Here is a 27,878-nt window from a genome sequence, read left to right as displayed (position 1 = left end):
TCGTAAATCAAAGAAATCGAGACTAGCTAGCATGAAACAAGTCATCTCGATTTGTCAGTTTGACTTGATTATTTATTTCTTTGCCATTATACAAATGTTAGCGTATAATTAAAGATGAATATTGATATATACAAAATAAGTTAATCCACCAAAATAACATAATTAACCAATACAAACTCTTTAGAAATGAATTTATCTACAAATTGTCAAGGTAATTTCTACGCTTGTTAACTGATCAATTTCATTGTTTGGATCAGGTTTATCTTTGTGTAAATTTGATTTCTGGCTTCCTATTTTACGGCTTTTCACAAAATATTCCAAATATGGTTTGCTATTTTTTTGTGTGTGTGTCAATCATACATTATTTGTTGGTGTATTTAAATATAATTACATGTAGCAATTCTATATCCTGGCGACCCAATAAAGTGATGGGCCTAAGCAAAAATATCTGATTAATAATCTAGCTTAGAGTTGTTATACTGGCCCATCTTATTATGTCCATATTATCAAAAACCCTAGTCACCAGGTTTTGGAACGCTTGTTCATTCTAAACCGGTCAATTGTATGCTCTGATCCGGTTTGGGTTAATTTAAAAAAATCTTTTCTTTTGTAAAAAGAGATTCTTAAGACAAAAAGCAATCTGAAACACAAAGTGATGATGCATTGCTGCAATAGAATTACATTCTTTGAAGATCAGTTCTCTCTTTTGTCAGGTAACGAAACTTTCGGATCATGCAACGACTCTACTCTCTATTGGAATTTGCTTCCTAAGTTTTTGTTAATCACTCTGTCTTTGTGTGTATTCGTGGCTGTACCTTAGTTTCATCTCTGCATGATGATTTGAGATATTGTAAACAACAATAAAAAATCAAGTCTTTGTGATGTTGAATCCTAAAGATCGAGTCTTTTGTGATGTTCAATTCTAAAGATCAAGTCTTTTTGTGATGTTGGATTCTATAAAAAAGGTAGCAGAGATGGAACAAGGTGATGAAGAAGTCAAAAAGAGAGTTGCTTTTGTCCTGATCGATGGTTTGGGAGATGTCTCAATACCTAAATTAGGCTACAAAACTCCTCTGCAAGCAGCTAACATACCAAATCTCGACGCAATCGCATCAGCTGGAATCAACGGTCTAATGGATCCAGTGGAAGTTGGGTTGGGATGCGGTAGTGACACTGCTCACCTCTCTCTGATGGGTTATGACCCCAGAGTGTACTACAGAGGACGCGGCGCGTTTGAGTCAATGGGTGCAGGGTTAGCAATGTCACCAGGTGATATAGCTTTCAAGGTATGGCCCATCTCTTGTAGATTCTTCTTGTAGGTTTCATCAATGTTCAAGAAATCGGTAGGAAGGTGGCGGTGTTTAGGCGTCTTATAGAGGATTATTGTTTAGGCGGGCGTCTAGACCAATTTTTTTTTAAATGCGTAAGCAGATTTAAAAAGTGGTTTGAAAAAAAATCGTTTCGTTCATACTAGAGGGACCGATTTAGAATACTGAGTTTGATATTGTGCAGTCTAATTTCGCGACGTTGGATGAGGAAACTGGCATTGTTGTTAGTCGAAGAGCTGACCGGCATTTCGAAGAAGAAGGGCCTATACTTTGTGCAGCTCTTGATGGAATGAAGCTTCCTTCTTTCCCTGAGTATGAAGTGAGAGTCAGGTGCTAAGTGTACCGTTACTAAGTCTCTTTCATGATGTTTTGGTTTTGTGCTAAAGCAAAGATCTTTGTGTAACAGATATGCAACGGAACACAGATGTGGAGTGGTTGTAAAAGGACCAAAGCTCAGTGGGAACATCTCAGGAACAGACCCTTTGAAGGATAACCGTTTACTTCTCCAAGCTAAACCTCTGGATGAATCAGAAGAAGCTAACCACACAGCTAACGTTGTTAACGAACTGTCCAAGGAGATATCACGCATTCTTGTTACCCACCCGGTTAACGCAAAGAGGCTTGCACAAGGCAAGAACATAGCTAACCTCGTCCTTCTAAGAGGCTGTGGCATTCGAATAGAGGTTCCTCCTTTCGAAGAGAAGCATGGTTTGTGGCCTTGTATGGTAGCACCAACAAAGATCATAGCAGGACTTGGTATGTCCCTCGGCATCGACATTCTAGAAGCTCCAGGAGCCACTGGTGATTACAGGACGCTTCTCACATCGAAAGCGGTTGCTATAGCTAACGCACTCTCAGCTCCTTTGAGCCCTTGTCCTAATGTCTTTGTCCCGGGAGAGGACGGGCATAAACCGGGAAGGTCAGGTGGTTATGACTTTGGCTTCCTTCACATAAAGGCTATAGATGATGCTGGTCATGATAAGGCCACGATGTTCAAAGTCAAGGGCTTGGAGGCTGTTGATAAGGCCATACGTCAGCTCGCTAAGCTTCTGTGGCAAGCTGAGTCTTGTAGTGATTACCAGTACTTCTTGTGTGTGACCGGTGATCATTCTACTCCGGTTGAGTACGGAGACCACAGCTTCGAGCCGGTTCCGTTCACGATGTGCCGGTTGAGAGAGTTTGTGAGTGCGGTTGGAGGAGAATCAGCGCTGTTGGAGACGTCTTTGGAACCTTTTCCACTTCCAACGGTTGTGGAGTGTGGCGAAGATGTTGCCGGAAAAGAGGAAGACGGTGGGAGGAAGGAGACTCCTACGGCGGTTGGTGGTGATTCAGTTGCGGAGTTGAGTGAGATTGCGGCTGCGAGAGGGTGTCTTGGTCGTTTCCATGGTGGTGAAATGATGGGAGTCATCACTAAGTTTCTTAAGCTTGAGGTATGAGTTTTCTAAACTTTTGCATGTTTATTTGAGAATTTGAATATTGGAAGTGTAATAAAATGATTAAAAGATACAAAGAATAATGTTTACTAATCTTTTTACCAATTTCTCTTATGGTTTCTCACATGTAATACATAAATCTTTAGACTATTTATCAAATCAGTGGAGGTATACATTAGATAATTTGTAGATAGGGCCAGATCTAGCTAGCCACAGCCCTATGAAACATTAGCTTTGGCCCCTAAAATTTTTGAAGGGTTTTTATATAGGCATAGGCCTTTAAATTATGATTTTTTTTTTTTAAATAAAAGTTATATAGAAAATATCGATAATCCCCAAAATCTCAATTTCGACCTTGCTTGTAGAGAAAGAAAGTTGAACTTAGGGCAAGCTTCTAATGGAGGTATAGCAAAGGCTCACCTCTTTTGGAAGTTGAGAGTCTTAACCGAGAGAGCATAGATAAAGGCAAAGAGCAAACAGAAGGAGATGAGGACAAGTGAGACCTTCCATAAGAAGTCATGTTCATAACCATAATAGTTCTTCATGAACTCTTTCACCGTCTCACCAGTATCAAGCCTCGTCTCCACATCTCCGTACTGAGATATAGTCAATCCATACAGCCCCCACCACGCTGGACTAACGTACGGGAACCATCTCAACCACACTGGCATTCTCTGCAAAAACATCCAATATTAACTATGAGCATCTTTGTCCTGAAGTTTAGAAAGAGTCTCTGCATGATTAGTCTTTTGGCTACTTACAGGACGAGGAATGGTGAATCCTGAGAAGACGTTCAACGTTGTGGAGATGATACCATTGAGTATCGCAGCGGTTTCTTGATTAGGACTTACGGCAATGAGCATGAAGCCAGTGTAGATGTAGTAGATGATGGTTATGAAGTTAAAGAATGTGTACAGCAAAAACTTGGAAGCAGTCCATTCATATCCAATCATCCCATAGACAATAGTTGAAACGATGCAAGCTTTAGCCATTGTATATGGAATCTCGATTATCACCTTTAGTAACCAAAACGTATGGTTAGTTAAGTGTCACATAGAAATGAAATAAGTGGGTGGGAGTGTGTGTATTATACATACCTGTGAGAATGCATATGGGAGAGCTGAGTACATTCCAGCAACGGTCTCTCGGTAAAAGACTGTACGTTCAGCTATGGCCACAGGACGTACAGTGGCCGCACTTTGTGAGCCTAAGAAGCCAATAATGATTGACATAGCGCCTACGCTGTTGTATATATCTTCTCTTGTTCCCATTCTTTTGCCAAGGCTCCAGAAGATGATCCCATACAAGATTCCAACCGCAGCCGCGAAACAAAGACGGACGGCGTTGTAAGGAACGTTTCTCCAGTATGATTTGTGTAGCTTCCACAGGCAAGCTTGGAACTGAGTGAGGTAGGATTGTGAGTATTTTGTTGAGAAGTGAATGTCTTGTGCATGAGGTTGAACCTTGTTTAGTTCCTTAATTAGATCTTTGTTTCTCCTGCTTTCCATACAACAAACATGGGAGTTCACTTTGTGGGATCTATGAATGGTTATGTATGTTACTCAAACTTACTTGTAGAGGTTTGAGTTTTTGTATTCCTGAGCAAATTTGACACCAAGAACATCTTCTTGTTCCCTTGTTGTTACTTCTAGTGCCCATGTTGCTGGATTATAACCTTCCTTGATCTTACCTACTCCTCTTATTCCCTACAAACATTTTATTCAGTTAATGTAAAGAATCAAAAGGACCGGTTCTGTGCACAGCCTCTAAATCTCAGATCCGGCCCTGAAAATAAGACGGTTAATTCACTATTTCTTTCTTACCTCGAAGTATTCAATTAGTTGTGAGGAATTGTGGCCTATTGGACCAACATAGATCTCTTCTCCACCTCTAGCCAATAAGAAAAGCTAAAAAAACAAAACTTATATTCATAGGTAAAGATAGAAGTAATAGTATAACATAAAGAGAAAACAAGTGTGAGAGTTACCTCATCAAATGATTCAAAAATATCAATACTAGGCTGATGAATGGTGCAGACAACAGTTCTTCCAGTGTCAACAGTGTTTCTAACAGTCCTCATGACAATTGCAGCAGCTCTTGCATCCAAGCCAGATGTTGGCTCATCCATGAAAAGAATAGATGGATTTGCTACAAGCTCTACAGCTATTGTCATCCTCTTTCTTTGCTCGGTCGAAAGACCGCTAATTCCAACATAACCAACCAACATACCCCTCAATGGTTCCAACTCTATCAACTCCATCACCTCTTCAATGAAAAGCTGCACATTTCTACCATTAGTTTATATGTTTCTTGAATCTCAAGGGTATTGACCATCATCAGAGACTAAGAAGCAACTTACTTCACGAGTACTTTCGTCGATATTAGGAGGTAACCTCAACCATGCTGAATAAAGAAGGGACTCATAGACTGTTAAGAGAGGGGAGTGTATGTCAAACTGTTCACAGTATCCTGAAATACGAGCAAAGCTGTCCTGCTTTTTAGGAAAGCCAGAGACATTAATGTCCCCTGTAATGTAACCAGTGTTCTTGCGCCCGGCTAAAACGTCCATCAATGTAGTTTTGCCTGCTCCACTCATGCCCATAAGCGCAGTGAGATGACCGGGCCTAAAAGCACCACTTAGTCCATTCAGTAGCACTAGTTTCTCATCTTTGATCCCTCTTTTTTTCATTTCCTAAAAAAATTATATATTCTTTAGTTTCTATCCCATTTACTCTTACTGAATATGCTATTCACTTACATTTGGAGTATCAACAGAATACATGATGTTCTCGAACGTGATGTATAAAGGCTTGAAGGGTATCCGCAGTTTCTTGTCGTTGGAAGTTCTTTTTGTCGCCACACCTATAAAATATTCAACCTATATTTGAGATCACAAAAACTTTTTTAAGTAGATGAAAAGTGAGAGATGCTGTATAGACTGTACTTGAATATGCATTGCTATCAGCTTCTTCACATTCATCCCGTAAAACCGCAGACTTGGATACTCCATATTCTACAAGAGTAATGGATATAACTGGTACCAATCTAACTTTCTTGTATACATAAAGATGAAGTGAGGACACTCACGTTTAAGAAAAGCTAGACACAAAGATGTAACAATGTTGGACAAGGTTGTGGCTATAATCAATGCCAAAAGTCCAATCCAGTACCAGTAAGTCTCTACAAAAAATCCTCGTGATTTCAAGATTGCAACTCCAAGACCCTGCAAATTGTACGTACATACATAATAATGTTTTTGCTTTCATGAAGCTTGCAACTCAAGAAAGGGTTTCCAAGAACTTACATCTTTCCATGACTTGCTGCGGAACTCGTTGACAGAAACAGCAGTTTGAATATACATAAATGGGGATGTCCAATACGCCCATGCCAGCCATTTGTGCACTTGGTCTGCACCATTACACCATTCATCACTAGTTAATTTATCAATTATACGTAGAAAATACTAGTAATAACAACAAAAACTTACCTCGAGATAACACATATCCACTGAATGTCATCAGCCACATAACAGCAAGACATCCCATTGTGTTTGCAACCACATGGTTCCTAGTCACTGCAGCGATACACCGAAAAAATCCATACGACATTTGTCCACACAATGCTAGAATCAAGTAATGTTTTAAAAACCTGTAATAAAAAAAAAGTTACAACAACATAATATAGATTACCCTACTACACCAAAGTCATGTTGAGATAAGCTTACGATGTGATGGTTGGATCATATCCAATGCTGTAGTAAGTTATAAAAACCACAATCAATACTTCTGCGAAGGATATAGGAAAGTTGATGACTGAGGCTGGTAACGAGAAAGCCCACGATGGATAGAAGCTGAAACGACGTTGCTTGTAGAACACGGGAAGCTTATCAATCGTCATAGGAAGCTCAAAAAAGCCAGAGAAGACAATCATTTGTATTTCTAAATAGATAGCTCCCATGTAGATGATTCCATCCTCTATCGTGTTGTGGTATTCCCTTTGTGTCGAAAACACAATGGATATCGTGATTGCATTGAAAATGAGCTGAAATGACTTGAGGCCAAAGATTTTAAAGTTTCTTTTCATTAGAATATGTTCTCTTGCTAAGCAGGCCTTTAGCAGATCCATCTTTCTAGCTCCATATCTAGTCTTTGTCAAGGCTGCTCTGTGATTCTTCTTTCTATCAAATGGTGTTGCTAGCTGAGAACTGATTGTGCTCCAGAGATGGTACGTTCTGAATCCTTCCTCGAACTTTTTTGCCGATACATAATGATATGGTAGGTCTGGATTAGCCCAGTATTGTTCTTGATCTTTTCTTGATAAAATCTAGTTGAAAAAGTGAAAGCTTGATCAGTACGTAACTAAGTAAAGATTAGGTTTAAAAGAGAACTCACTTCTTGCAAGTAATCAGCAACTCCTTTTCTTTCAGGACACTTAAACCCCATAGACTCAAAGAAGCCGAGGACGTCTTCTCTAGGTCCTTGGTAAATGATACGGCCTTCTCCAAGAATGATGACATCATCGAAGAGCTCGAATGTCTCTGGGGGAGGCTGGAGAAGAGAGACAAGAGCGGTTTTATCGAAAACTTGGATCATTTGCTTTATGCACTTGACAATCTGAAACGTCGTTGAACTATCTAAACCATCTGATATGTTGTCCATAAAGTAAGCTCCGACAGGTCCGACCAACATCTCGCCTACACACAAACACCAAGTCACAACAAGAACACGTACGTTTCAGTTCCGACATAAATACTATTAAGATTCTACATTAGTACCGGTCGTCACACGTTTCTTTTGCCCGCCAGAGATGCCTCTTTCCATATGATCTCCAACTATAGTATCAGCACATGTCTCAAGTCCTAGTAACTTTAAAACGTAATCTGTAACGACATTCTCTTTGTGTTCTTTTATAACCGAAGCCTGTAGAAAAGATGACAACGATTTTTAAAGAGTGTCGTTTTAGGATTCTATTTTGTTTAACAAAGTGTTGTTTTTATATTTTCAATGTGATTGAAATTTTAATCATATTGTTTAAAGTATTATTTAAAAAGAAAAATATTTAGTGTATTGATAGATGTTAACATAGAGTTTTTTTTTAATATGCCCGAAAAAACTTCAAAGTCACTCTTTATGAAATATATGAGTATTAAAATCTTTTTTAACACTTCTCTAACTAATGATTTTTCATGGTACCTTCATTAGCGCATCGAGGTAAGGATCTGGCTTGATATTAAATTTTTTCTCCCGTCTCAGTAACTCCTCAAGCATATCTGTTCTCAACCATCCATCCATGTCAATAAGCAACTTAGAGAGATGTTCTTGGTTTGATAGTAAAAATGGAGAGATACTGGTAGAATAAAGAGGATAATGATTCATACCGTAGCCTGTGCCGACTCCTTGACATTTTGCGGAGAACTTTAATGTTTCACGAACTGTCAGCTTTGGCATATGAACATCGTATTGGCCGATATAGGCAGCAGTTCTTTCAGGTACAAACTCATGCATTTCATGACCATTGTATGTCACTTTCCCTGTACACTAACCAGTCAAACAAGTCAAGGTTATCATTGCTTCAATTAACATTATATATAACCAGTCAAAGCATTCTTTAAATGTCTATATATTTACTTTTAGTCCACTTTCTATCTTTCCAGACAATGCTTTAAGTAGGGTCGACTTTCCAGAGCCTGGTGGTCCTAAAAGTAGAGTCAGCCTGTAGGAAGGTCAAAAGAAATGAGAATGTTTTAAATGATGAAAGCCTATAAGGCAGATCAGAAAACAATCTCTTACGGATTAGTATCTTTTTAGAGTCTAAAACATAAATGAAAGAACAAAGAGCTAGAAATAGTTAAATGGACCTGCCAGGCTTGATGATTCCGCTAACATCTTTTAGAATAGAGATTGTCGCCTTTTTACTCCGACGAACTCCGATTTTAGTTGCAACACCCTAACAGAAAACAAACGAATTAGTGAGAAGTCGTAGAAACTGGCGTTGCAGATAGGTTTCTTGGACGTTTCTTTCCCAAGAAATCTCAAAGAGGAATTATATGTTTACTTTTGCAACGCTGACGTATGAGTTAATGACTGTGGGAACAGCTCTGCTGCCTTTAGATGCTTCTGTGGTCACGTTCACATTCTCAAATCTGACTTCTATCGTTGGGAGTTTCAAAGAGACTCTGTTTGTTTTTTAAAGAGAAGTTAAAAAATTAAAATTTCAACTATAACATTTTATAATCAATATGGTCAGGGTGTTATTTACCTATCGGTACGTCTCTTTAGTCTCCGTAGATAGAATCCATGCCAATCATCGTCATTCATCGCAACCACTCTATCAAATAGCTCTCTTCTCTCCTCGAGGCTAAGATCCTTCATGTCAATCTCCTTGAAACCTCCTGTGATCCCTCTCAACATGGCCTTACTAACCCGGTCGTGCGTAGGAAGACGCTCCAGAGCCGCCCATTTCATGGCTTCATCTTCATCTTCCTCCTTTTCCCGGCGACTAGTGTTTATATCGTTTAACACGTTCTCTATCTCCGAGCCTGCTCTGTAATGTGCCATCACTTCTTCTCTTCCTCAAGCGCTTTTCTTTTTTCTCTTAACTCTCTTCTTAGATGTAATATTGGAAGCCTAAATATTTTGAAACGGTAGATTAATATATTTTGATTTGGCTGTAAATGCATACATATGCTAATGACAGTTTCTTATTTTGAGGGTAATACATTGAATACCATATTCTTGAACAAAAATTAATAGTTAAACATATCTGGATTCTGATGACACTTGTAATCTATGTCTAATTCCTATGTTTGGATAATATCTAATAAATGAATTTACCAGATTTTCAACATATTCTTTACATCACCGAAATCAAACACTTGTCTAGATGCATGCATCCATATAGAGAGAGAAGAAAAAGTAGGCATACATGCCTATGTGAGTGAGGATCTTGCAATAACGAACCTTGGATTTTTTTCTTACTCTTATAATTACTTTAACGCGTAATAATCTTTTTTTGTAACGCTTAATAATAATCTTTTTTTGTAACGCTTAATAATTCTTTATATATTAAAAAAGAAACATTGGTAATAAATGTGTTCATGCACACATTGACAAATGTAAGTTACACAATCATTTCAATTTTATAATATTTACGTGTCAGTTTCACAGTTATTTAGTAATTAATGTGTTCATATACTAATTTTTTTTAATTTTATCATAAACAATTTAATGTGTTTACACATTAATTTTTTTAATCAGCTAATTTTTAGTTTCCTCGTTTTAACCTTTGTATTAATAAATTGAAATTTTCTCCAGGTAAGTATTAGATAATATCATTGTTGAAAGAAATAAATTACAGAATCATTAAGATTCACATCAACTAAAATGCTGGAATGAGAATGTTTTTAAAAATTAAAAGTTTCGTATTTTGTCGAACTCCACCATAATTGAAGTTTATACTTATGAAAGCAACAAATAATGGTGATTGGTTATGAATTAAAGAAACTGAGGTGAAAAACACCACACACAATGTTGGATCTTTAGTTTAACCAAGTATTATTTTTTACGGAGTTTTCATATCAAAAATTAAAAACATAATCAGATTGTTAGGAAAAAACAAAAATCAGAAAAACTTAAAAAAAAAAAAATTCGTGAAATCTGAAAAACATAATTCATGTACTGTAGGAAGCGATTACATTATTTTCCATGCAACTCTAAACTATTTCACTCGATTGTATCGTGTTTTTATTATATTTACCAAAAATTTATTATACGAAAGTATATGTTATTGGTCACCGATTAAATCAATTTTAGAACATGCCCAACAATATTGGCATGACGCTCAACTATTTTTATTGGTATTCTTAAAGTATTTTTCAATAATTATGTATGTAAAATAAACTCATCATATTTGTTTTGCATTTATTTATTTTTTTATATTAGTAGAAAAAAATTTGGGTAAAATATGTGGATCCAAAAAAAACGAATGGAGCTTGATTTGAAAGTAATACTAAACATAAAACTACAACTGGTTAAGTACTCAAATGAATTTAAAAGTTTAATATCCGAATAATAAGACACGAATCCAATCCAAACTAAAATATTTTGGATACCGAAAATATCTAAAAAATATTTATATACTTAAATATATCAATAATTTTAAATTTTATATCTATTAGATATTCAATAATATGAACATATCTAAAATAACAAAATATGTTCAAATACTGAAATTTTTTTTTTCCATCTAAATATTTAAGCTGAAGAATTTTTATGTAAATTTAAGTATTTAATATTACATTACTGAAAATTTAATGTTTTCTATTATTTTTATTATTCGGATTTAGAGGATTAAGTATATTTAGAATTTTGTTTTACATAATTAAAATGGATATCCGAACTCGAGCCCGAATCAAACATGCAATTATTCGAACCAAATCCAAACCAAATTCAAACCGAATTTTGTAAATATCTGAATCATATTTAAATTTCTAACTCCAAAAATCCAAAATCTGAATAGATCAACTAAATCAGAACTGATATCTGAATATTCCCTTGAAAAGAAAAAAAACTTTTTATTACAACGTAAAATAAATAATCTAATCAATTATTTCATTATAGGCAAAGCGCAGATTATTACCTAGTCTTCTTATTAAAGTGTTTAATCATGTCATATACGCTACTAACGGATGAAGAGTCAAGACAAAGGGATACTTCATACCTGCATGCACCTAGAGAAATATTTAGGTAACATTTAAAACATTTAGTAGAAAATAGTTCTTAAAAAGATTATTTTCATAAATTTCTGATAACTATTATTAGAGAATATTTATTAGAAAAATTAAAAGTGAAACAATAATCCCTTTTGAGTAATACACCAAACAAACAAAAAATCTATTTGAACATAAAATAATTATTATAGGGAATCTAAATACAAGATTTTAGAAGGTTTTATTGGAAAGAATATTAAAAACAATTCACTTATTGCCAATTAATTTAAATTAGAACCATACGATAAATCCGAATTTAACATGGCTCACATTCGTATAATATTTTCAAGGTTTGAAAAAGGATTTAACATACATGTTTGACATGATAAAGACAAAAAAAATCCCTATTATGACACATTAGCAAGCAATGGATTCCCACGACGTCTATCACCTCATTTTATAGTCTTTAAACCGTTCTTCATTCACTATCTTGCATCTTTTGTTAAATTCTTACAGGACGTTCTCAGAATATTCCTTAAGCGGAGGTGGACATAAAGTTCCCATGATCCCATATTTCATAGACTCCGCAACTGATACAAACATTATAAATCCAATGACTCCAAAAATGCAACCTCACTGTTTACATGTACCCACTTCCAAATCATTTCAAATCATAACCCCACATTCATTAGTATCAAAGACAAAACGGATTGATGTTCCTGTATTACATGTTATGTGTATAGTAACTTCCAAGTTTTTTTATGGCAAAAGGATAGATATTTCCGTAATAGAAGGTTTCTGAGGAGGTTGATACAACATCAACATCAATGTTGTTTTATCAATGCAATCTCCTCGAGTCTTTATGTTTTTTCTTTTGTTCAATGTAATATCAAAGTAGCAGTTTAGAACTATAGTTTCATTTTCGAAAAGCGTTGTTTTTTTTTTGAAAATTAAAAATGCATTAGTCTGCTGCATAATTAGTAGTATATCGTTAGTGGTTTTTCTCTGTGATTTCAGTCGTACATAGAAGGGGATAGAGTATAGCTAATATTTGAGAAAATGTTAAATACGAAACACGTTTTCAAAACATAAATATGTGATTTAAACAAAAAAAAGCATAAATAAGTGATAGAAACAAATAGAAATACAGATTAGTGTTAAGTTGTCAGATTTCTCTAAAGAATTTATCAAATATTATAACTGTATGTACTAAACATAAATATCATAATGAAATATGCATGTGATGAAATAAAATTATCAACAACCATAAGAGAAAGGCATAATAAAGAATACCTAACTATATACACGCCCCACAAATAAAGGCAATAATATTTAATTGTTAAAACAAGTAAAAGCAAAAGCTCCTGTAGCACGTCCATTTTCGGTGCATAAAACTTTAACCATCACTAACCTCACTCTCTTATAAATAAGACATTTCTCCTCGTCGATGTTATATGAGAAATTACAAGAAAAAAAAATACGATGGCGTCTCGAGAGAAAACCGAGTCAGTTTCATCTAAATCGAGTTGTAACATACATGTAATATTTCGGTTCGCAGATTGGATAGATATAGTTCTGATGGTACTTGGTATGGTGGGAGCCATTGGAGATGGCATGTCCACGAATGTGGCGTTAGTGTTCGCAAGCAAGATCATGAATAGCTTGGGCTACGGTCAACACAATCATCATACTTTCAAGGACGAGGTTCAGAAGGTTAGTCATCTTTCAATTCATAAAAATTCCACCTTGTGAATTCCTTGGTGGACTTGTGATAAGAGATCTGCTCACATATAAATTTAGTTGGGCGCTTGGGCAACCAAGAGACAAATGGTCGGTTGATTTTGTTACTAGATCAATTTTTTCTTGTATTTATTATATGAAAACAAATTCTTAAATTTGACATCGTGTATAGACCACGAAATGAAAAATGAACTTTTTAATCGTTTTTATGGATCCAATAATCTTGTTAATATATAAGAAGTTTTTTTTATCGCCAAAGTGATATGCGGTTCAAGTGATTCTACTCGATGTCAAAATGATCCAACATATGTATCCTTGTGTGATCAGATTTTCTTAAAACATTTGATCAAGATATTAATGAGTTTGTTGTAAACAGTGCAGCTTATACTTTGTGTACTTGGGACTGGCTATCCTGGGAGTGGCATTTATGGGTAATATCAAAATAGTTGCTCTACAAATTAGTTTTTTTTTGTCGACAGTTCTCTACAAATAAGTTCTCAAAGAAAATATGTTAAAATGTATTCTTTGGGTGCAGAGGGGTATTGTTGGAGCAAAACAAGCGAGAGACAAGTTGAGAAGATTCGTCGAACATATCTTAAAGCTGTTCTCCGACAAGAAGTTTCTTTCTTTGAATCAGAAGATGCTTCCATTTCTGAAATTATTCACACGATTTCCACTGACACTTCTCTCATCCAACAACTTCTTAGTGAAAAGGTATCAAATTCTGACAAAGTATTTCTTATATGGTTAATCAGCTTTGTTCTAAGTATAGAAGATTGAAAATTTATACGTTTAAGATTTAAAATATAAAAGAAAAATATCCTAAAATACTGCAAAACATTATTTTTGTAAAATACTGCAAAACTAAAGACTTACGTTTTTTTAAATACTGCAAAACATAAGTCTTAGTCCAAAATATACCACTCATTTAGTATTAATTAAAAAAATACCACAAAATTACGTTTAAGAAGAGTTTTTGAAAATTTAGGAAGAACATCCATTTTTAAGCTTTCGGAGATTAAACGCCACTGGCCAACGTAACACTTGTTCTTCTCTTAATCCCAAGGTTGATCCAACGAAAATACTCGGTTTAGAAAGGGTTAATAAACATGTAAAGACTACTATTTAAGTTGAAATGATTTTAAATCTGTTAATTTATGTGTTGTATATATAAAATATTAATTATATCAACGTATAGTAAAGGTAATTCCACTAAGAGAAATATAATAAAAAAATATAAGCTTTTTCGTTTTATCTTATCTTTATTTTATTATATTCATTATCTTTTTCAAAATTTTCTTATCGAAATTGCAAAAGCCTAGAAACTTGCTTGCCTTTTCTTGGTTACTCAACTTGTCAATATTTTACCGGCAAATTTACTTGACCTAACTTAAAAATGAATGCTGACATCGTCAATACTGTTACATCATCATGCAAAGTGTATAGTAACTGCAGTGACATACTTTTGTATATATATATTTTTTAAAGTTGTTTAAACATTTTCTTTCTTATTTTTAAATACTATATATTTCATGTTGAAGAAAGTTATAATTCTGCTGTTATAATCTCAGGTGCCCATATTCTTGATGCACACATCAGTTTTCATTACAGGCCTCGTGTTTGCGGCATACTTCTCATGGAGATTAACCCTAGTAGCCCTCCCATCACTTGTTCTTCTTCTAATCCCAGGGTTGATCTATGGCAAATACCTTGTTTATTTATCTAACAAATCCTACAATGAATACGCCAAAGCAAACTCAATCGTGGAACAAGCTCTAAGCTCCATCAAGACTATTCTATCATTCACGGCTGAGACTCAAATCATCAAGAGCTACTCAGAGATCTTGGAAAGACACAAAAAGCTTGGGCTAAAGCAAGGTCTGGCCAAAGGTTTAGCCGTGGGAAGCACAGGGATCTCTTTCACCATATGGGCTTTTCTGGCGTGGTACGGAAGCAGGTTGGTGATGCACAAACAAGAAACCGGTGGACGCATTTACGCAGCTGGTATCTCTTTCATCTTGAGTGGCCTGTAAGTAAGTGAATATTTGCATATTCTCATATCGCATGAGAGTTATCTCTCCGTTCTAAATAATTATCACTGAAAAAAGTCAAACCGTAAGTGCTTTGTCGATTCTAGAGTGACTTGGATGTCAGTGCAACAGTAAAAAAAACACATTTCTTTGGACCGTACTATCTTTTAGGATTGGAAACACAACTATTAGTAAAAAGGAAAATTTTTTGAAGGATAAAAGATTGTAAATTATTAGTTTACACAATCAATATACAAACCTTAAAATAGGTATTTTACTAGAGTGTTTTTAGGTGTTCTTGCCTTTTTTTTTCTTGTTTAATTCGCGTTTATTCACAACATCTTTGTTGAATGAATAAATGATGCAGTTCTCTAGGGACGGCACTTACTGAGATCAGATATTTCTCTGAGGCTTCAGTTGCAGCAGCTAGAATATGTAGAAGGATTGATAGAGTTCCAGAGATAGACGGTGAGGATACAACGAAAGGTATCATACCAAATGCAAAGATCGAGGGAAGAGTAGAGTTTGAGCATGTAACCTTTACATATCCTTCTCGTCCAAAATCCATAATACTCAAGGACTTCACTCTCAGAGCAGATGCTGGAAGAACCGTAGCTCTGATGGGAGCTAGTGGAAGTGGTAAGTCTACAGTGATCGCATTGCTGCAACGTTTCTATGATCCAGCAGAAGGGTTTGTGAGGATAGATGGGTTTGACATAAAGACTCTTCAGTTAAAATGGATGAGAGAACAAATTGGTGTTGTGAGTCAAGACCATGCTTTGTTTGGGACCTCCATCAAGGAAAATATTATGTTTGGGAAAGATAATGCATCGATGGATGAAGTCGTTTCAGCTGCGAAGGCTGCAAATGCGGATGAATTTATTACACAACTCCCAGATGGTTATGAGACACAGGTGTGTGTTTGCTCCAGTTCTTGATTATAAACTTATGTATGTCATTATAACATTGACTTGAAAACAGATAGGTGATCGTGGGGGACTTTTATCAGGAGGTCAGAAGCAACGGATTGCAATTGCACGTGCGATCATTAGAAATCCAGTGATTTTACTTTTAGATGAAGCAACAAGTGCACTAGATGCAGAATCTGAAACACTGATTCAAGTTTCACTTGATCAAGTAGCCGCGGGACGAACCACGCTGGTACGTAAAAGTAAAACCACTCTCAAAGTCCATAAGTATTGTGAATAAACGCGAATCAAACTTTAAAAAAATAGAATGTGAAAGCTCCATACGAATTGTGTACAAAAGCAAATAAAACTTAAAAAAATAGAATGTGAACTCTACTGCATTAAATATCCGTTTTAGAATTTGAATATTGATTGTGAGAATGAATAATTTATAACCCTTTCCCTTCTGGCCTAATGAATGTGGCATTTTACTAATGCATCGAGGTTTAGTTCACTTTGAGAATCAATAATATATGTTTTTTCCTCAACAACATGCAATATGTAGATTTGAATACAAGGTGATAAAGTAACAACATTACTACAAGTTTCTATAGACTACATGTCATGGTCTATATAATATGCCTTTTCTTTTGTAACGAAATCAATCTATTGTGAAAACAGGTGGTGGCCCATAAGCTTTCAACAGTTAGAGGAGCGGATCTCATTGCTGTGCTAGAAAACGGTTCCGTTAAAGAAATGGGTTCTCACGAAGATTTGATGACCAAGAACAACCATTATGCAAAACTCATAAACATTCAAAGACAATTCAGCAGCCAAGAACATCGACAAGATCTTCAAGATGGGTCCAAAACTCCTGAGGGAAGACAATACTGGTCAGCCAGGAACAGTTTCAGTAGGCTAAGCATAAGGTCTACACCTGATCTCATTGCTTCTCCTATCCCTTTCGAGAGCATTCACGCAGCAGAACCTGATGATAACCTCCCTTCCACTTCTTTCACTAGACTTCTTCCACTGGTCTCCCCAGAGTGGAAGTCTTCTCTCCTCGGCTGCATCTCAGCTGCAACATTTGGTGCAATCCAACCCATTTACGCCTTAAACATCGGCGGTATGATCTCTGCTTTTTTCGCCACAAGCTCAAAGCAAATGCAGGATAGGATCCGGATTTACTCCTTAATCTTTATCTCCCTCACTTTTATCTCCATGACCCTTAACCTCATTCAGCATTACAGCTTTGCCAAGATGGGTGAAAGGCTGATGCAAAGGCTTCGGTTGAGAATGCTTGAAAAAATTTTCACCTTTGAACCGGCCTGGTTTGATGTGGAAGAGAACTCTAGCGGTGAGCTTTGTTCAAGGCTTAGTAACGAAGCATCCACTGTGAAGTCCATAGTATCAGACAGAATCTCCTTGCTCGTCCAGACCATTTCAGGTGTCCTAATAGCCATGGTGATCGGTCTACTAGTTGCATGGAAACTCGCGTTGGTCATGATAGCTGTCCAGCCTCTCTCCGTCCTTTGCTTCTACACAAAGAAAGTTTTGCTCACCAGCATTTCCCGTAACTACGCCTATGCGCAAAACCGTAGCTCAAACATTGCATCAGAAGCTGTTTACAACCACAAGATTGTTACATCTTTAGGGTCAACGAAAAAGATCATAGAAATATTTGATAAGGCTCAAGATGAAGCGAGAAGAAAGGGTAAGAAGGCAGCATGGCTCGCAGGGTTTGGGATGGGATCGGCTCAGTGCCTAACCTTCATGACATGGGCGTTAGACTTTTGGTATGGAGGAGTGTTGGTTGAAAAGGGAGAGATCTCTGCCGGGGATGTTTTCAAGACATTCTTTGTTTTGGTTAGTACCGGTAAGGTTATTGCGGAAGCAGGAAGCATGACTTCGGACCTTGCCAAGGGCTCAGCCGCCATATCTTCAGTCTTCAAAATACTTGACCGTCCTTCAGCTCAAGTAAGATACTAATTAATAACCCATTAACATTTCGTTATTTTATATACATAGAGTTTTCTTGTTTATTTATTCCATATATATACAAGATATGAATATAGCCTAACCACATAATGTTGTGATCTCTGCTAATTAAAAATTGAATAAAGCAAAACCCAATCGATATACAAAAATTAAAACTTGTTTATTGATTGTGTAAATGAATAAATTACAATTATGAACATATAAATAGAGATTTTCTGATTTCATATAAATACAGATTTCCCTTTTCCTGTTAAAAAGTTCTCATTTTACTGAATTCGGTTTTTTAATTACTAAAGTTGGTTTTTTAAAATCTCAAAGAATAACCGGCCCGGTAAATAAATGTATCTTTTTATTGTTGCAAGAAATTAAAACCACTCATAAAATCAACACTTAATAATTTCATGTAGGTTGAACAAAATTTCTTATAATTATTCTAATTACATGATGCAATAAAACTAGTTTTACTTTTTCATGGATACGTGAAGGACAATACAAACCATGGAGCAAAGACTGAGGCAATAATCGGGAGAATAGAGCTAAAGAAGGTTGATTTCTCTTATCCAAACCGGCCTAGTATTCCAGTGCTCCAACAGTTTTCCTTAGACATCAAGCCTGGGACTAGCATTGGATTGGTCGGTACATCAGGGTGCGGGAAATCAACAGTGATTGCTTTGATCCAACGCTTCTATGACGTGGAAAAGGGATGTGTGAAAATAGACGGTGTAGATTTGAGAGAAATAGATATAAAATGGTATAGGAAACATACTGCACTAGTGAGCCAAGAGCCAGTTGTTTATTCCGGAAGTATCCGAGAGAATATTTTGCTTGGACGGCCCGAAGCGGCTGAGGATGAGGTTATGGAGGCTGCTAAAGCCGCCAATGCACATGATTTCATCTCGTAAGTATAACTCTTCCTATTAGTCAAAAAAAAAGAAGTATAACTCTTCCTAATAGTACTAAAACACAAGTCATAGAAATGAGTAGACAGGTATTACATCCACATTTCTTGTTTCTTACTAGTTTAGGGTTAGGGTTTTTCATGAAGTGTACACTTTATCTAAAACCGACATCAGTTCTGAACGAACATAGGCCTATGTTCCCAAAAAAATTAAGAATTTATATGCATAAACATAAATTCTAAAATTATTGTTAATTTTTTTTTTTGTTAAAGCTCTCATTAAATTGTTTATATGTATATCCCCAAAATTTCACAACCAGCTGTACAAAACTTTTTTTTATTTAAATTTTATTTAACCCGAAAAACTAGAATTATCCAGTATAAGCACGATTTGAACAAAATCTTCCAAATCAGTGTATTACTTTCCAAGCTGTCCAAAACTTATGAACTTATGAATATGTGAATGTAATTGTTGAAAGACCTAAATAAACCATCTTCAGTTATATTGTTAGTGATTTTTTTGCTTTTGTTTTTCTTGTTATAAAGGGCAATGGAGGATGGATATGAAACGGAGTGTGGAGAAAGAGGAGTGCAACTTTCAGGTGGTCAAAAGCAGAGGCTAGCTATCGCTAGAGCTTTTCTTAGAAACCCAGTGATACTTCTACTTGACGAGGTTACGAGTTCCCTAGACTCTGACTCAGAGCAGGCTGTTCAGGAGGCTCTGGCTAGGATCATGGCTAGCCGGAAGATGACAACTGTAGTTGTGGCTCACCGCCTCAACACCCTGAAGAAACTGGACCGCATTGCGGTAATAGCAGATGGAACCGTAGTGGAGACAGGGAGCTACGACCGCTTGAAGAACATGGGAGGCCAGTTCTCTAGACTTCTTCATGCTCATGATCTCAAATCTTGAAGAACTTTCTTCAGAAGAAAGCCAAGAATCGACCGAATAAGAAAAGTATCGACTAAATAAAGTTATGTTGTAGTGTTTAATATGAAATTAAATACTAAATGTGTCATAATATCCAATAACTTATACAAAAAATCATTGTATAACCTCGAAAAATATATAACAAAAACCTTTTGATCAAGAGTTCAGAAATATTTTTACATCGAATATTTTGATTTTAAATTCTAGAAAACACAATTTATCATCAATTATTAATGGAAACTCTTTTTTTTATACAAAATGTGGTATAGATAGAACCGCCAGACATGAATCTTCGTCATAAATAGATTTGTCTGTTATAAAATCATCTTTAAATAATACTATTAATTTTGTAATAAAAAAATCAGTATTAAAAAAAACCTTTTTCCAAACATCAAAACAACGTCGTATTGAAAATAAAACATAAAGCAAAACGATTGGTGTAGCAATAGCCAACAAGCACCAGTAATAAAAGCAGAACACAGAGAGACACAAACTTCTATCAAAAAACATCTATGGCTACAGCTGCTCAGCTCTCCGGCCACTTTCACCGACCAATCATCACCGCCGTTAGAACTGATCACCGGCGGCATGTAACCACCACTCATTACCTCCCTCTCCCACGGCGACAACGCAACTTAACGTCTCGGCTGCGGCCTTGTATGAGTCTTCAAGTGGGCAACGAAACGACTCCAACATCGACCGTGGACATGGAACAGCTCGTCGGGTTCCTATACAAGGATCTTCCCCACCTTTTCGACGACCAAGGGATCGATCCGAAGGCCTACGATGAGCGCGTGAAGTTCAGAGACCCCATCACCAAGCACGACACTATAAGTGGATATCTCTTCAACATCTCTCTCTTGAAGAATCTCTTCACTCCTGATTTTCAACTTCACTGGGCTAAACAGGTCTTTTTGCTAAAGTTCTCAACTTTTACTCTGTTTCTGATGCAAAGTTCAAGACTTTACTCTGTTTTTCGAAAGTTGCTTCTCTCATTTCCTATTAGTCCACTGATTCTGATGCAAAGTTGAACACTTTAGTGCCTGAGATGGAATCAGAAGGAATAATAAAATGATCTCTTAGCGCTTCGTTGTTGTGATACTATATTAGAGATTGTAAAGATAAGCTCTTTCTCGTTGATTGTATATTAGAAACAGAGGAAATGAAGTTAACCACAGATTAAAGATAAGCTCTTTTGCTACCATTTATGATGCTGGACTGATGCATCTGCTATAGACAGGTCCATACGAGATAACTACAAGATGGACTATGGTAATGAAGTTCTCGCTTTTACCGTGGAAGCCAGAGCTTGTGTTCACAGGGTTATCAATCATGGCTGTTAATCCAGAAACTAAGAAATTTTGCAGCCATCTGGTATGGTTTAAGGCATAGTCTTTTTAATCTTGTGGAGTCTTCTTTGTTGTGTGTGTGGTCTACTTAGTAACAGCTTAATGTGCAGGACTTGTGGGACTCTGTCAGTAACAATGACTACTTCTCTTTTGAAGGTCTTGTTGATGTGTTTAAGCAGGTGGCTGGCTTGTCTCATTTTGCTTTCTTGCCATGAACTAACCATCTCTTGCAAGTGAGTTGAAAAAAAATTTACTTTTTATGGCAGTTACGGGTGTATAAAACGCCTGATTTGGAAACTCCAAAGTATCAGATACTGAAGAGAACAGCAAACTATGAGGTTGCATAGCGTCTTCCTTTGTGGTTAAGATTGTATAGAGAATGTGATGCTAGGACTAAAGTTTGATTGTAATTGTGTGGCAGGTGAGAAAGTATGAACCTTTTATAGTAGTGGAGACAAATGGTGACAAGCTCTCTGGCTCCTCAGGTTTCAACAATGTAGCAGGGTGAGAGTTTAAGCAATTTCTTTTGTTGTAGTCCATAAACTCTTCTGGAAATGTTGTGATGATAAATGTGACTTATGAAGGTACATATTTGGGAAAAACGCGACGATGGAGAAAATACCAATGACAACACCAGTGTTCACCCAAGCTACAGATCCTGAACTCTCTTCAGTGTCAGTACAAATTGTCATTCCATCTGGAAAAGATCTCAGCAGGTAAAGATTAGTTGATGATGGAACTGATGAGTACTGAGTAAAAAAGGTTGATTGTTTGGTTGCTTATCCCTATATAGCTTACCGATGCCTAATGAAGAAAAGATAAACTTGAAGAAGTTGGAAGGAGGTTTTGCTGCGGCAGTGAAGTTCAGTGGGAAACCAACGGAGGATGTTGTCCGGGCAAAAGAGAATGAACTGAGGAAGAGTCTGAGTAAAGATGGTCTTAAAGCTAAGACGGGTTGTATGCTTGCTCGTTACAATGATCCAGGACGAACATGGAACTTCATAATGGTAATGGTTCCAACCTCTAGTAAATCTTTGATGTCTAGTTAGAAACCATATGTTACTCTTTTTGTGAACATTTATACAATCGTTTGACTCTAAGCTGTTACTTGTAATCTACCTTTGCATTTGCAGAGGAACGAAGTTATCATATGGCTTGAGGAGTTCAGCTTGGATTAGCTAGTTCTCTGCTTGGCCAAACGTTACCAAAGTTACCATATTGTATGTAGAGACTCAGTTTACTTCATTGTAAGATCACCACACTCGAAGATAGAAAAGTTGTATACTTTTGTCTTTTTGGTTCAATGAAAAGCTGTATACTTTGGATACAAAACATAAAAGAGAGGACTTTTGACTTAAATAGAAGCGAAACGGCGTCGTTTGAGTTGATCCACTTAGAAAATAGTTCCAGTCCTACCCATTTGCTTCCGTAAAGGACTTTACTTTTCAGCCGACCAAACCAAGAAGAAGCAATGCCACTGACACTGGTTCAAGCAGCTTCAGTGTCCTACTTGAGATCCCACTCAACGGTTCCTACTCTCTTCAAGCCTTCCTCTGGTTTACTTCTTAAAAAGTCAATCTTTCCTGATTCCAAGTTAACAACTTTCCAACGGATCTTTCGTTCCACGAAGAAAGCCTCAAATGGGTCTGCTCGTGCTTCCTTGCTCGAGACCCCTGTCTTGTGGGCTGGTCGAGTTTGTGTCTTTTACGCGCTTGTCAAAGCTGGTTTAGCTGGATCCAAGTCTAACCCCATCGTTTCTGGTTAAAACCTTCTCTATGGTTGTTTTTGAAAATGTTTTTTGCTTCTATCGTTTTGATTTTTGATTTAATGTTGTTGGGTCATCTCAGGGTTGGAAAGTGGTGGTGTTTATGTTGAAGATGATGGTGCGGATCTTGGTTTCTCTAAGTGGATTCAGAACATCAAGGGCAAACCAGGTTTAAGTTTCAACACTTACTCTGACCCATTCTTGTCATATATAGGATTTGTGTTCAAGTGTAGAGCTTTGATCCAACTTCACATACAAATGAATTATATAACCTTTTTAGATAGGAAGATAGATGGTTGGTTTAGTCAATGAATCTATCCTGGCTAAATGTGGAGTTTGAGACAAGTCTTTATATATATTTTAAATGCTCAGACAAGGATGCAGCAGATAAGAGGAAGCTGGTGAGCAAATGGCACCCAACGACAAAAGGAACACTAAGAAGGAACTACAGGGTACCTTCCAAAGGCGAAGGAAACCGTTTGCTCAAAGCCATTGCATCTCTTCTCTCAGATGATGACCACTTTAGGGATGCAACATCTCACAAGGTTAACAATAAACACATATAATAACCTGCACTTGTTTCTCTCTCTCTCTGCTTTGAGTAAAAGAACCATATTGAGACACTACTGCAGGGTTGTCAAATACGGCGGGAGAGTGCGCATGGTCAAAGCGTATGTTGCAACAACGTGAGAGCTCTGTTTGATGAGTTACCAACTCCGCATTTGGTGGTTGAGATCACACCTTTTCCAGCCGGTCCGCTTACAGAGAATGATTACCTTAAGGCCGAGAAGCTGGAAAAGGTTCTTAGGTCAGGCCCCAACGTTTGAACCCATCTGGTACTCAGAGAGAGTGTTCCACTGTGTCTAATTCCAAAATCTGTACATACTCTGCCATCTTATGACGCTATCAAACTGTTAGCTTCTCGTCAAGCACATATAATATAACTATCATTATCATGATTGTAAGATCATTTTAAGGTACAGACAAGTTTCGACATACTCAAACACTCAAATAACACAACAACAAAAGGAAAAAAAATAAGCACAAATGAATTTTCTGTAACGATTTTCAATTTTACCATTAAATTCACAAAAACAAACATTTATACATGGAAAAGACAAAGCCAATGCTTTGAAACTTTCTGTTAGGAAAATTATATCGAATGGTATCTCTTTTTCCTCAGTAATGAAAAAAAACACTAACCGGTCATCATGCGTCACTAGGTGAAAAAGGATCATATACTTGATGCACACCTGCGTTAGACCTGTGTCGAATCTGTGGTTGGCCATTTGGGTTCAGGTTATCATTATGGAACACTGGTCTTGGAGGGAAAAGTGCAGAACGCTGCGGGAACTGAGCTTCAGGGAAGTTCCTAGGCATCACCCGAGGCAATGGAGGTCTAAAGCTCTGCAAGTTTGAAGATCTCGCGTTACCGTGAAATGGTCCAGGCAGGTGGCTCAGGGGTTGATCCATCTGCCTCCCAAAGTGCTGTGATCTTGTGAAGCTTTGCCCAAAATGTTGGGAGGCTGGACTGACGGATGGGGCTCGAAATACCAGAGGAGGGAGATGAACTGTTTGAGAGTTGGGTCTAGGAGATATATGGGATTGTGGATGGAAAACGAAATCGCCTTGAAATGTCCTTGGAGCTGTATTTGTGGAAGGATAAGTAGGAAGAGGACCAGCAAGCCTGCCAGAAACATGTGGTGACACTGACATGGGACGCAGAGAACCACCAGAAACATATTCTGTTAGATGTTTCAGACTGATACCAGAGGGAAAGGGAACTGATGGTATTTCAGTACCTGGCTGATGAGCTACCGGATGTAGACTGAGGTTAGGAGCCAGAGGCCGTACTGACTGGGACATGTTGCTTGAAACCATTTCCGGCAACAGCGGTGGTCTAAATCCACTGTTAGGTACGGGTTGGAAAGTGGATAGGGTCGACGGCCTCATTGTAGATCGTGGTCCTAGTGGTTGTATCTGACTGCCAGAATATGGAGGCACAGTCGAAAAACCTGGTTGGACCACGGAGTAGGGCCTTGGTGTGCTGGAAAGGTTAAAAGAAAATAGATCTGGTGGACGAGGGCCTTGAAAGTCAGGACGTAATGATGTGTTTTGATGAAATGGAATTGGTTGCTGAGCAAAAAGAGGATTGGTTGGCTGTTCTTGATCCGGGATACGATTACCAAGACTTGGAACAGAGGGATTAAGAGGTGGATGAAATGGAACTTGATTTGAAGCCAATGGTAAAGAGGAACCATAATCTTCGAATTGAGCTTGTGGTGGTTGTACAGAGTTGTCAGTGGGATGTTCAGAGTTTGGGTCTGTAGTAGTCGCGTTGATGTTGCCTGGAAGGGTTGAAACGTCTTCAGATTTAGAAGATGAAGGAGCAGCCCCAGCTTCTGTATTTCCCTGCAAGGGAAAATGGTATAATCTGATAAGTTAAAGCACAGATGCTATATCATACTTCTAAATATCTTATAGAAGCTCTAGCGACTCACAGACACTGAAGAGATAAGCAGCTCAATTACAGCAATAGCTGCATCTACTTTTTCGTAAGTATCAGATGATATCTGAAAATATAACTCTTCCCAGGACGTCTGGATCTCATTTTCATCTGAAGGAGTGAGTTCAACCTGCGTAAGTGAAGAAAATTCCGATTAATAAACCTTGGAAATGAGAATACTGAGAAGTTTTAAGGACAAGCATGGAGAGGCAGAGTAACAATAATGAGAGTCTGTTATGGTTATCTCGAAGATGGCTTATTCCAATTTTACCTTCTCTCCTCCTGTTTTAGTACCAAAAACTTGCACTTTGGCTCCAGTCTCCTGTTCCAATAATGAAACGAGTTAGCTGGTATACATGGTCAAAGTGAATAGTAATCAATTTGGGTTAAGAACAAAGCAAGTAAAAAATGTGAGAGAGAGACACAAAAGGCTGTTAACACAAGGCCGATATATGAAACTGTAGCTGCGAATAGTAGCGATGACATTAGTAGGTGACTTACTTTTTCGAGCTGTTTCTGAGTATCACCTTGGGAACCAAATATGAGACTTAGAAAGCTAAAATCAGAATGTTCCTTGACCTGCAAAAGCATAAGTCCATACAATATCAGCTCCCAAATAGCTGAATTTGTTACATGGCTCTAAGAAAACAGAATCCAAAAGATTGTTATGCAGGTTGAAGCAGCATTATACATCAAACCCGCCGGTGACAAGAAAAATAAATAAAGGCCACTGAAAGCCAATAGCTTTTTAAATGCTCAATCAAAAATACTGCATGAGCCATCTCTTAAACAAATCTACAAGACTTTCTAGCTTCTGTGAGGTAGTAAGGTTTAACAATTCTACAAATCTTAACATGAGAACACACAAACGCAAGATTTGAAAAAGATTTTAACCCTCTAGTCAAGTAAGAACTTACATCGATCGGCAATCTAGCTTCTTTCAGCACTGGCTTATAGTCAGGTGGAGCCTTGAACCTCGGATTCAACTCGAGTATCTCCCCTATAATCAAAGAAGCTACTTATAACTCAAAGGAAAAGCCAACAAGAAGATAGAATTAGGAAACTCCAACATACCAATTGCTTCACGTTTCTCCAACTCCAAATGTTCAGCAATCTTGACAGGAAACAAACACTATCTTTAAATAGCTAAAGAAACCGAATAACAAGAAGTGATGAAAGATCACTTACATCACTGTTCGTTTCTCTATTAGCCTCGGCCTCATGAGTTCCTGATTCCAACTGCTGTGTGATTTGATCCAAACGTTTCTGCTCAAAAGAAACAAAAACACAAGAGTGTTCTTGAAGCAATCCAAATGCAAATACAATTGATTGATTCCAACGTTGATGAATAGCTTCGAGTCTAACCTAGTAAGCCCTTTCTTGAGCAATACTGTGATTTGGATTCTAACCTGGTAAGCCAAGACTCTGCCCTTCTTGACTGCAACGTCTTGCGTCAAATCAGGTCCCCACTTAGTCTTCCTCTTCCCTAGCTTCGCGAGCGTTCCGTTATCCTTACCGGCGCCTCCTCCGCCGCGTTGAAAAATGGGGATCAGTGATCCGGATAACTTGTTTTTAGGGATTACGAATCCGGACTTGGCACCGAACATTGAGATCTTCGGAGCGGTAGTGGTAGATGTCATCTTCGATTGCGTTGCGGCGGAGGGAGGAGTCGATGGAGGTGAATGTCGCGGCGGAGATTGTTCCCCGTCGATCTGAGAATCACGTTAGCGATTGCTATTGGATCGTTTAAGGGTTTTGGAGAAAGGGCGTTATGTTTTTTATTACTTTTATTTTCTGCTGTATATTATAAAGGTTTTTTTCCCCGTCATTAGTCATTTTGTTTGCTCTGCCGTGGTGTTGAGGCGCGTGGTGAGCTTCTACAAAATCCAGTGGCGAATGGAACAGAGGCGTGTAGAAGACGCGTAGTAATCTTTGTTCAAAGTCCAATGACGAGTTTTAGACCATCTCTAATAATTTATTCTATTTTTTTGCTCTAAAATAGAGTAACTATATAATAAAGTTTGAATTTGTTCTAATGGTACTATATTTTAGAGTAGAAAATAGAGTGATGAACAAAAAAAAAAACAAATTACTCTATATTTAGAGTAAACCTATTTTTCACTCTATTATAGAATGAGAAAAAATTGTACTATTAGAGCATTTTTAATTCTAAACTTAGTGAAAAATAAAGTAGAGTTGGAAATGCTTTTAATTGGTTTTGGAGAGGGTCAGTAGAACAGAAGCCCTTAAATGGAGCAGAAGTTCTTATGAGGCACAATCTACCG

General features: G+C 37.2%; 6 protein-coding genes across 9 annotated transcripts; 4 read left to right on the top strand and 2 right to left on the bottom strand.

Annotated features, from left to right (window-relative positions):
* Positions 1-509: 509 nt before the first annotated feature.
* On the top strand, positions 510-2,866 carry LOC125575614 (probable 2,3-bisphosphoglycerate-independent phosphoglycerate mutase). Its single transcript, XM_048735310.1, has 4 exons — positions 510-713; positions 966-1,286; positions 1,513-1,658; positions 1,735-2,866. The coding sequence occupies exons 2-4, from the start codon at positions 975-977 to the stop codon at positions 2,762-2,764; spliced, it is 1,488 nt and encodes a 495-aa protein (XP_048591267.1). The 5' UTR covers positions 510-713; positions 966-974; the 3' UTR covers positions 2,765-2,866.
* Positions 2,845-9,650, bottom strand: LOC125575934 (ABC transporter G family member 38-like). Its single transcript, XM_048735309.1, has 21 exons — positions 9,020-9,650; positions 8,816-8,936; positions 8,619-8,707; positions 8,389-8,473; positions 8,139-8,298; positions 7,954-8,030; positions 7,536-7,680; positions 7,153-7,454; positions 6,486-7,084; positions 6,249-6,409; positions 6,066-6,169; positions 5,849-5,984; positions 5,706-5,774; positions 5,520-5,623; positions 5,121-5,453; positions 4,749-5,039; positions 4,585-4,668; positions 4,334-4,467; positions 3,859-4,258; positions 3,523-3,777; positions 2,845-3,435 (listed from the first exon to the last, which is right to left on the bottom strand). Exons 1-21 carry the CDS (start codon positions 9,316-9,318, stop codon positions 3,178-3,180), a joined length of 4,206 nt encoding a protein of 1,401 aa, XP_048591266.1. The 5' UTR covers positions 9,319-9,650; the 3' UTR covers positions 2,845-3,177.
* Positions 9,651-12,322: 2,672 nt separating this feature from the next.
* LOC106346596 (putative ABC transporter B family member 8) lies at positions 12,323-20,159 on the top strand. Its single transcript, XM_048735305.1, has 9 exons — positions 12,323-13,181; positions 13,585-13,639; positions 13,744-13,922; positions 14,780-15,237; positions 15,606-16,152; positions 16,220-16,399; positions 16,828-18,123; positions 18,630-19,042; positions 19,589-20,159. The coding sequence occupies exons 1-9, from the start codon at positions 12,951-12,953 to the stop codon at positions 19,953-19,955; spliced, it is 3,726 nt and encodes a 1,241-aa protein (XP_048591262.1). The 5' UTR covers positions 12,323-12,950; the 3' UTR covers positions 19,956-20,159.
* Positions 20,160-20,327: 168 nt separating this feature from the next.
* LOC125575932 lies at positions 20,328-22,681 on the top strand. Its single transcript, XM_048735307.1, has 8 exons — positions 20,328-20,881; positions 21,210-21,347; positions 21,433-21,501; positions 21,589-21,660; positions 21,744-21,826; positions 21,907-22,038; positions 22,116-22,329; positions 22,456-22,681. Exons 1-8 carry the CDS (start codon positions 20,486-20,488, stop codon positions 22,498-22,500), a joined length of 1,149 nt encoding a protein of 382 aa, XP_048591264.1. The 5' UTR covers positions 20,328-20,485; the 3' UTR covers positions 22,501-22,681.
* A 7-nt stretch (positions 22,682-22,688) lies between these two features.
* Positions 22,689-24,085, top strand: LOC125575933. Its single transcript, XM_048735308.1, has 4 exons — positions 22,689-23,082; positions 23,170-23,256; positions 23,460-23,632; positions 23,720-24,085. The coding sequence occupies exons 1-4, from the start codon at positions 22,794-22,796 to the stop codon at positions 23,912-23,914; spliced, it is 744 nt and encodes a 247-aa protein (XP_048591265.1). The 5' UTR covers positions 22,689-22,793; the 3' UTR covers positions 23,915-24,085.
* On the bottom strand, positions 24,015-27,426 carry LOC106410352 (splicing factor 1). 4 transcript variants are annotated; one of them, XM_022687774.2, is made up of 9 exons: positions 27,003-27,422; positions 26,782-26,859; positions 26,668-26,725; positions 26,511-26,593; positions 26,095-26,172; positions 25,865-25,915; positions 25,589-25,723; positions 24,890-25,499; positions 24,015-24,796 (listed from the first exon to the last, which is right to left on the bottom strand). In XM_022687774.2, the coding sequence occupies exons 1-9, from the start codon at positions 27,231-27,233 to the stop codon at positions 24,297-24,299; spliced, it is 1,824 nt and encodes a 607-aa protein (XP_022543495.2). In that variant the 5' UTR covers positions 27,234-27,422; the 3' UTR covers positions 24,015-24,296. The 4 variants fall into 4 exon arrangements, with proteins under 4 accessions (XP_022543495.2, XP_048591263.1, XP_022543493.2 ...); XM_048735306.1 differs by having other exon boundaries at positions 26,668-26,707; positions 27,003-27,421; XM_022687772.2 differs by having other exon boundaries at positions 24,015-25,499; positions 27,003-27,426.
* Between the last annotated feature and the right edge of the window lie 452 nt (positions 27,427-27,878).

The sequence above is a fragment of the Brassica napus genome, chromosome A6 (genome assembly GCF_020379485.1).
Source record: "Brassica napus cultivar Da-Ae chromosome A6, Da-Ae, whole genome shotgun sequence".
Classification (NCBI taxonomy): Eukaryota; Viridiplantae; Streptophyta; class Magnoliopsida; order Brassicales; family Brassicaceae; genus Brassica; species Brassica napus.
The sequence above is the reverse complement of the archived record's forward strand: the minus strand, read 5'-3'. Positions and strand labels throughout refer to the sequence as shown.

Coding starts and splice junctions, on each gene's coding strand:
- LOC125575933 (XM_048735308.1), top strand. CDS start 22,794: ATGCCACTGACACTGGTTCAAGCAGCTTCAGTGTCCTACTTGAGATCC. Junction 23,083..23,169: donor GTCTAACCCCATCGTTTCTG/GTTAAAACCTTC, acceptor GGGTCATCTCAG/GGTTGGAAAGTGGTGGTGTT. Junction 23,633..23,719: donor GGGATGCAACATCTCACAAG/GTTAACAATAAA, acceptor ACACTACTGCAG/GGTTGTCAAATACGGCGGGA.
- LOC106346596 (XM_048735305.1), top strand. CDS start 12,951: ATGGCGTCTCGAGAGAAAACCGAGTCAGTTTCATCTAAATCGAGTTGT. Junction 13,182..13,584: donor TCAAGGACGAGGTTCAGAAG/GTTAGTCATCTT, acceptor TGTTGTAAACAG/TGCAGCTTATACTTTGTGTA. Junction 13,923..14,779: donor AACAACTTCTTAGTGAAAAG/GTATCAAATTCT, acceptor TTATAATCTCAG/GTGCCCATATTCTTGATGCA.
- LOC106410352 (XM_022687772.2), bottom strand. CDS start 27,233: ATGACATCTACCACTACCGCTCCGAAGATCTCAATGTTCGGTGCCAAG. Junction 26,860..27,002: donor GCAGAGTCTTGGCTTACCAG/GTTAGAATCCAA, acceptor TCTTTTGAGCAG/AAACGTTTGGATCAAATCAC. Junction 25,500..25,588: donor TGCTTATCTCTTCAGTGTCT/GTGAGTCGCTAG, acceptor TTTCCCTTGCAG/GGAAATACAGAAGCTGGGGC.
- LOC125575614 (XM_048735310.1), top strand. CDS start 975: ATGGAACAAGGTGATGAAGAAGTCAAAAAGAGAGTTGCTTTTGTCCTG. Junction 1,287..1,512: donor CAGGTGATATAGCTTTCAAG/GTATGGCCCATC, acceptor GATATTGTGCAG/TCTAATTTCGCGACGTTGGA. Junction 1,659..1,734: donor GAGTATGAAGTGAGAGTCAG/GTGCTAAGTGTA, acceptor TTTGTGTAACAG/ATATGCAACGGAACACAGAT.
- LOC125575934 (XM_048735309.1), bottom strand. CDS start 9,318: ATGGCACATTACAGAGCAGGCTCGGAGATAGAGAACGTGTTAAACGAT. Junction 8,937..9,019: donor CTAAAGAGACGTACCGATAG/GTAAATAACACC, acceptor AAAAACAAACAG/AGTCTCTTTGAAACTCCCAA. Junction 3,436..3,522: donor GATTCACCATTCCTCGTCCT/GTAAGTAGCCAA, acceptor ATGTTTTTGCAG/AGAATGCCAGTGTGGTTGAG.
- LOC125575932 (XM_048735307.1), top strand. CDS start 20,486: ATGGCTACAGCTGCTCAGCTCTCCGGCCACTTTCACCGACCAATCATC. Junction 21,348..21,432: donor AGAAATTTTGCAGCCATCTG/GTATGGTTTAAG, acceptor CTTAATGTGCAG/GACTTGTGGGACTCTGTCAG. Junction 22,039..22,115: donor TCTGGAAAAGATCTCAGCAG/GTAAAGATTAGT, acceptor ATCCCTATATAG/CTTACCGATGCCTAATGAAG.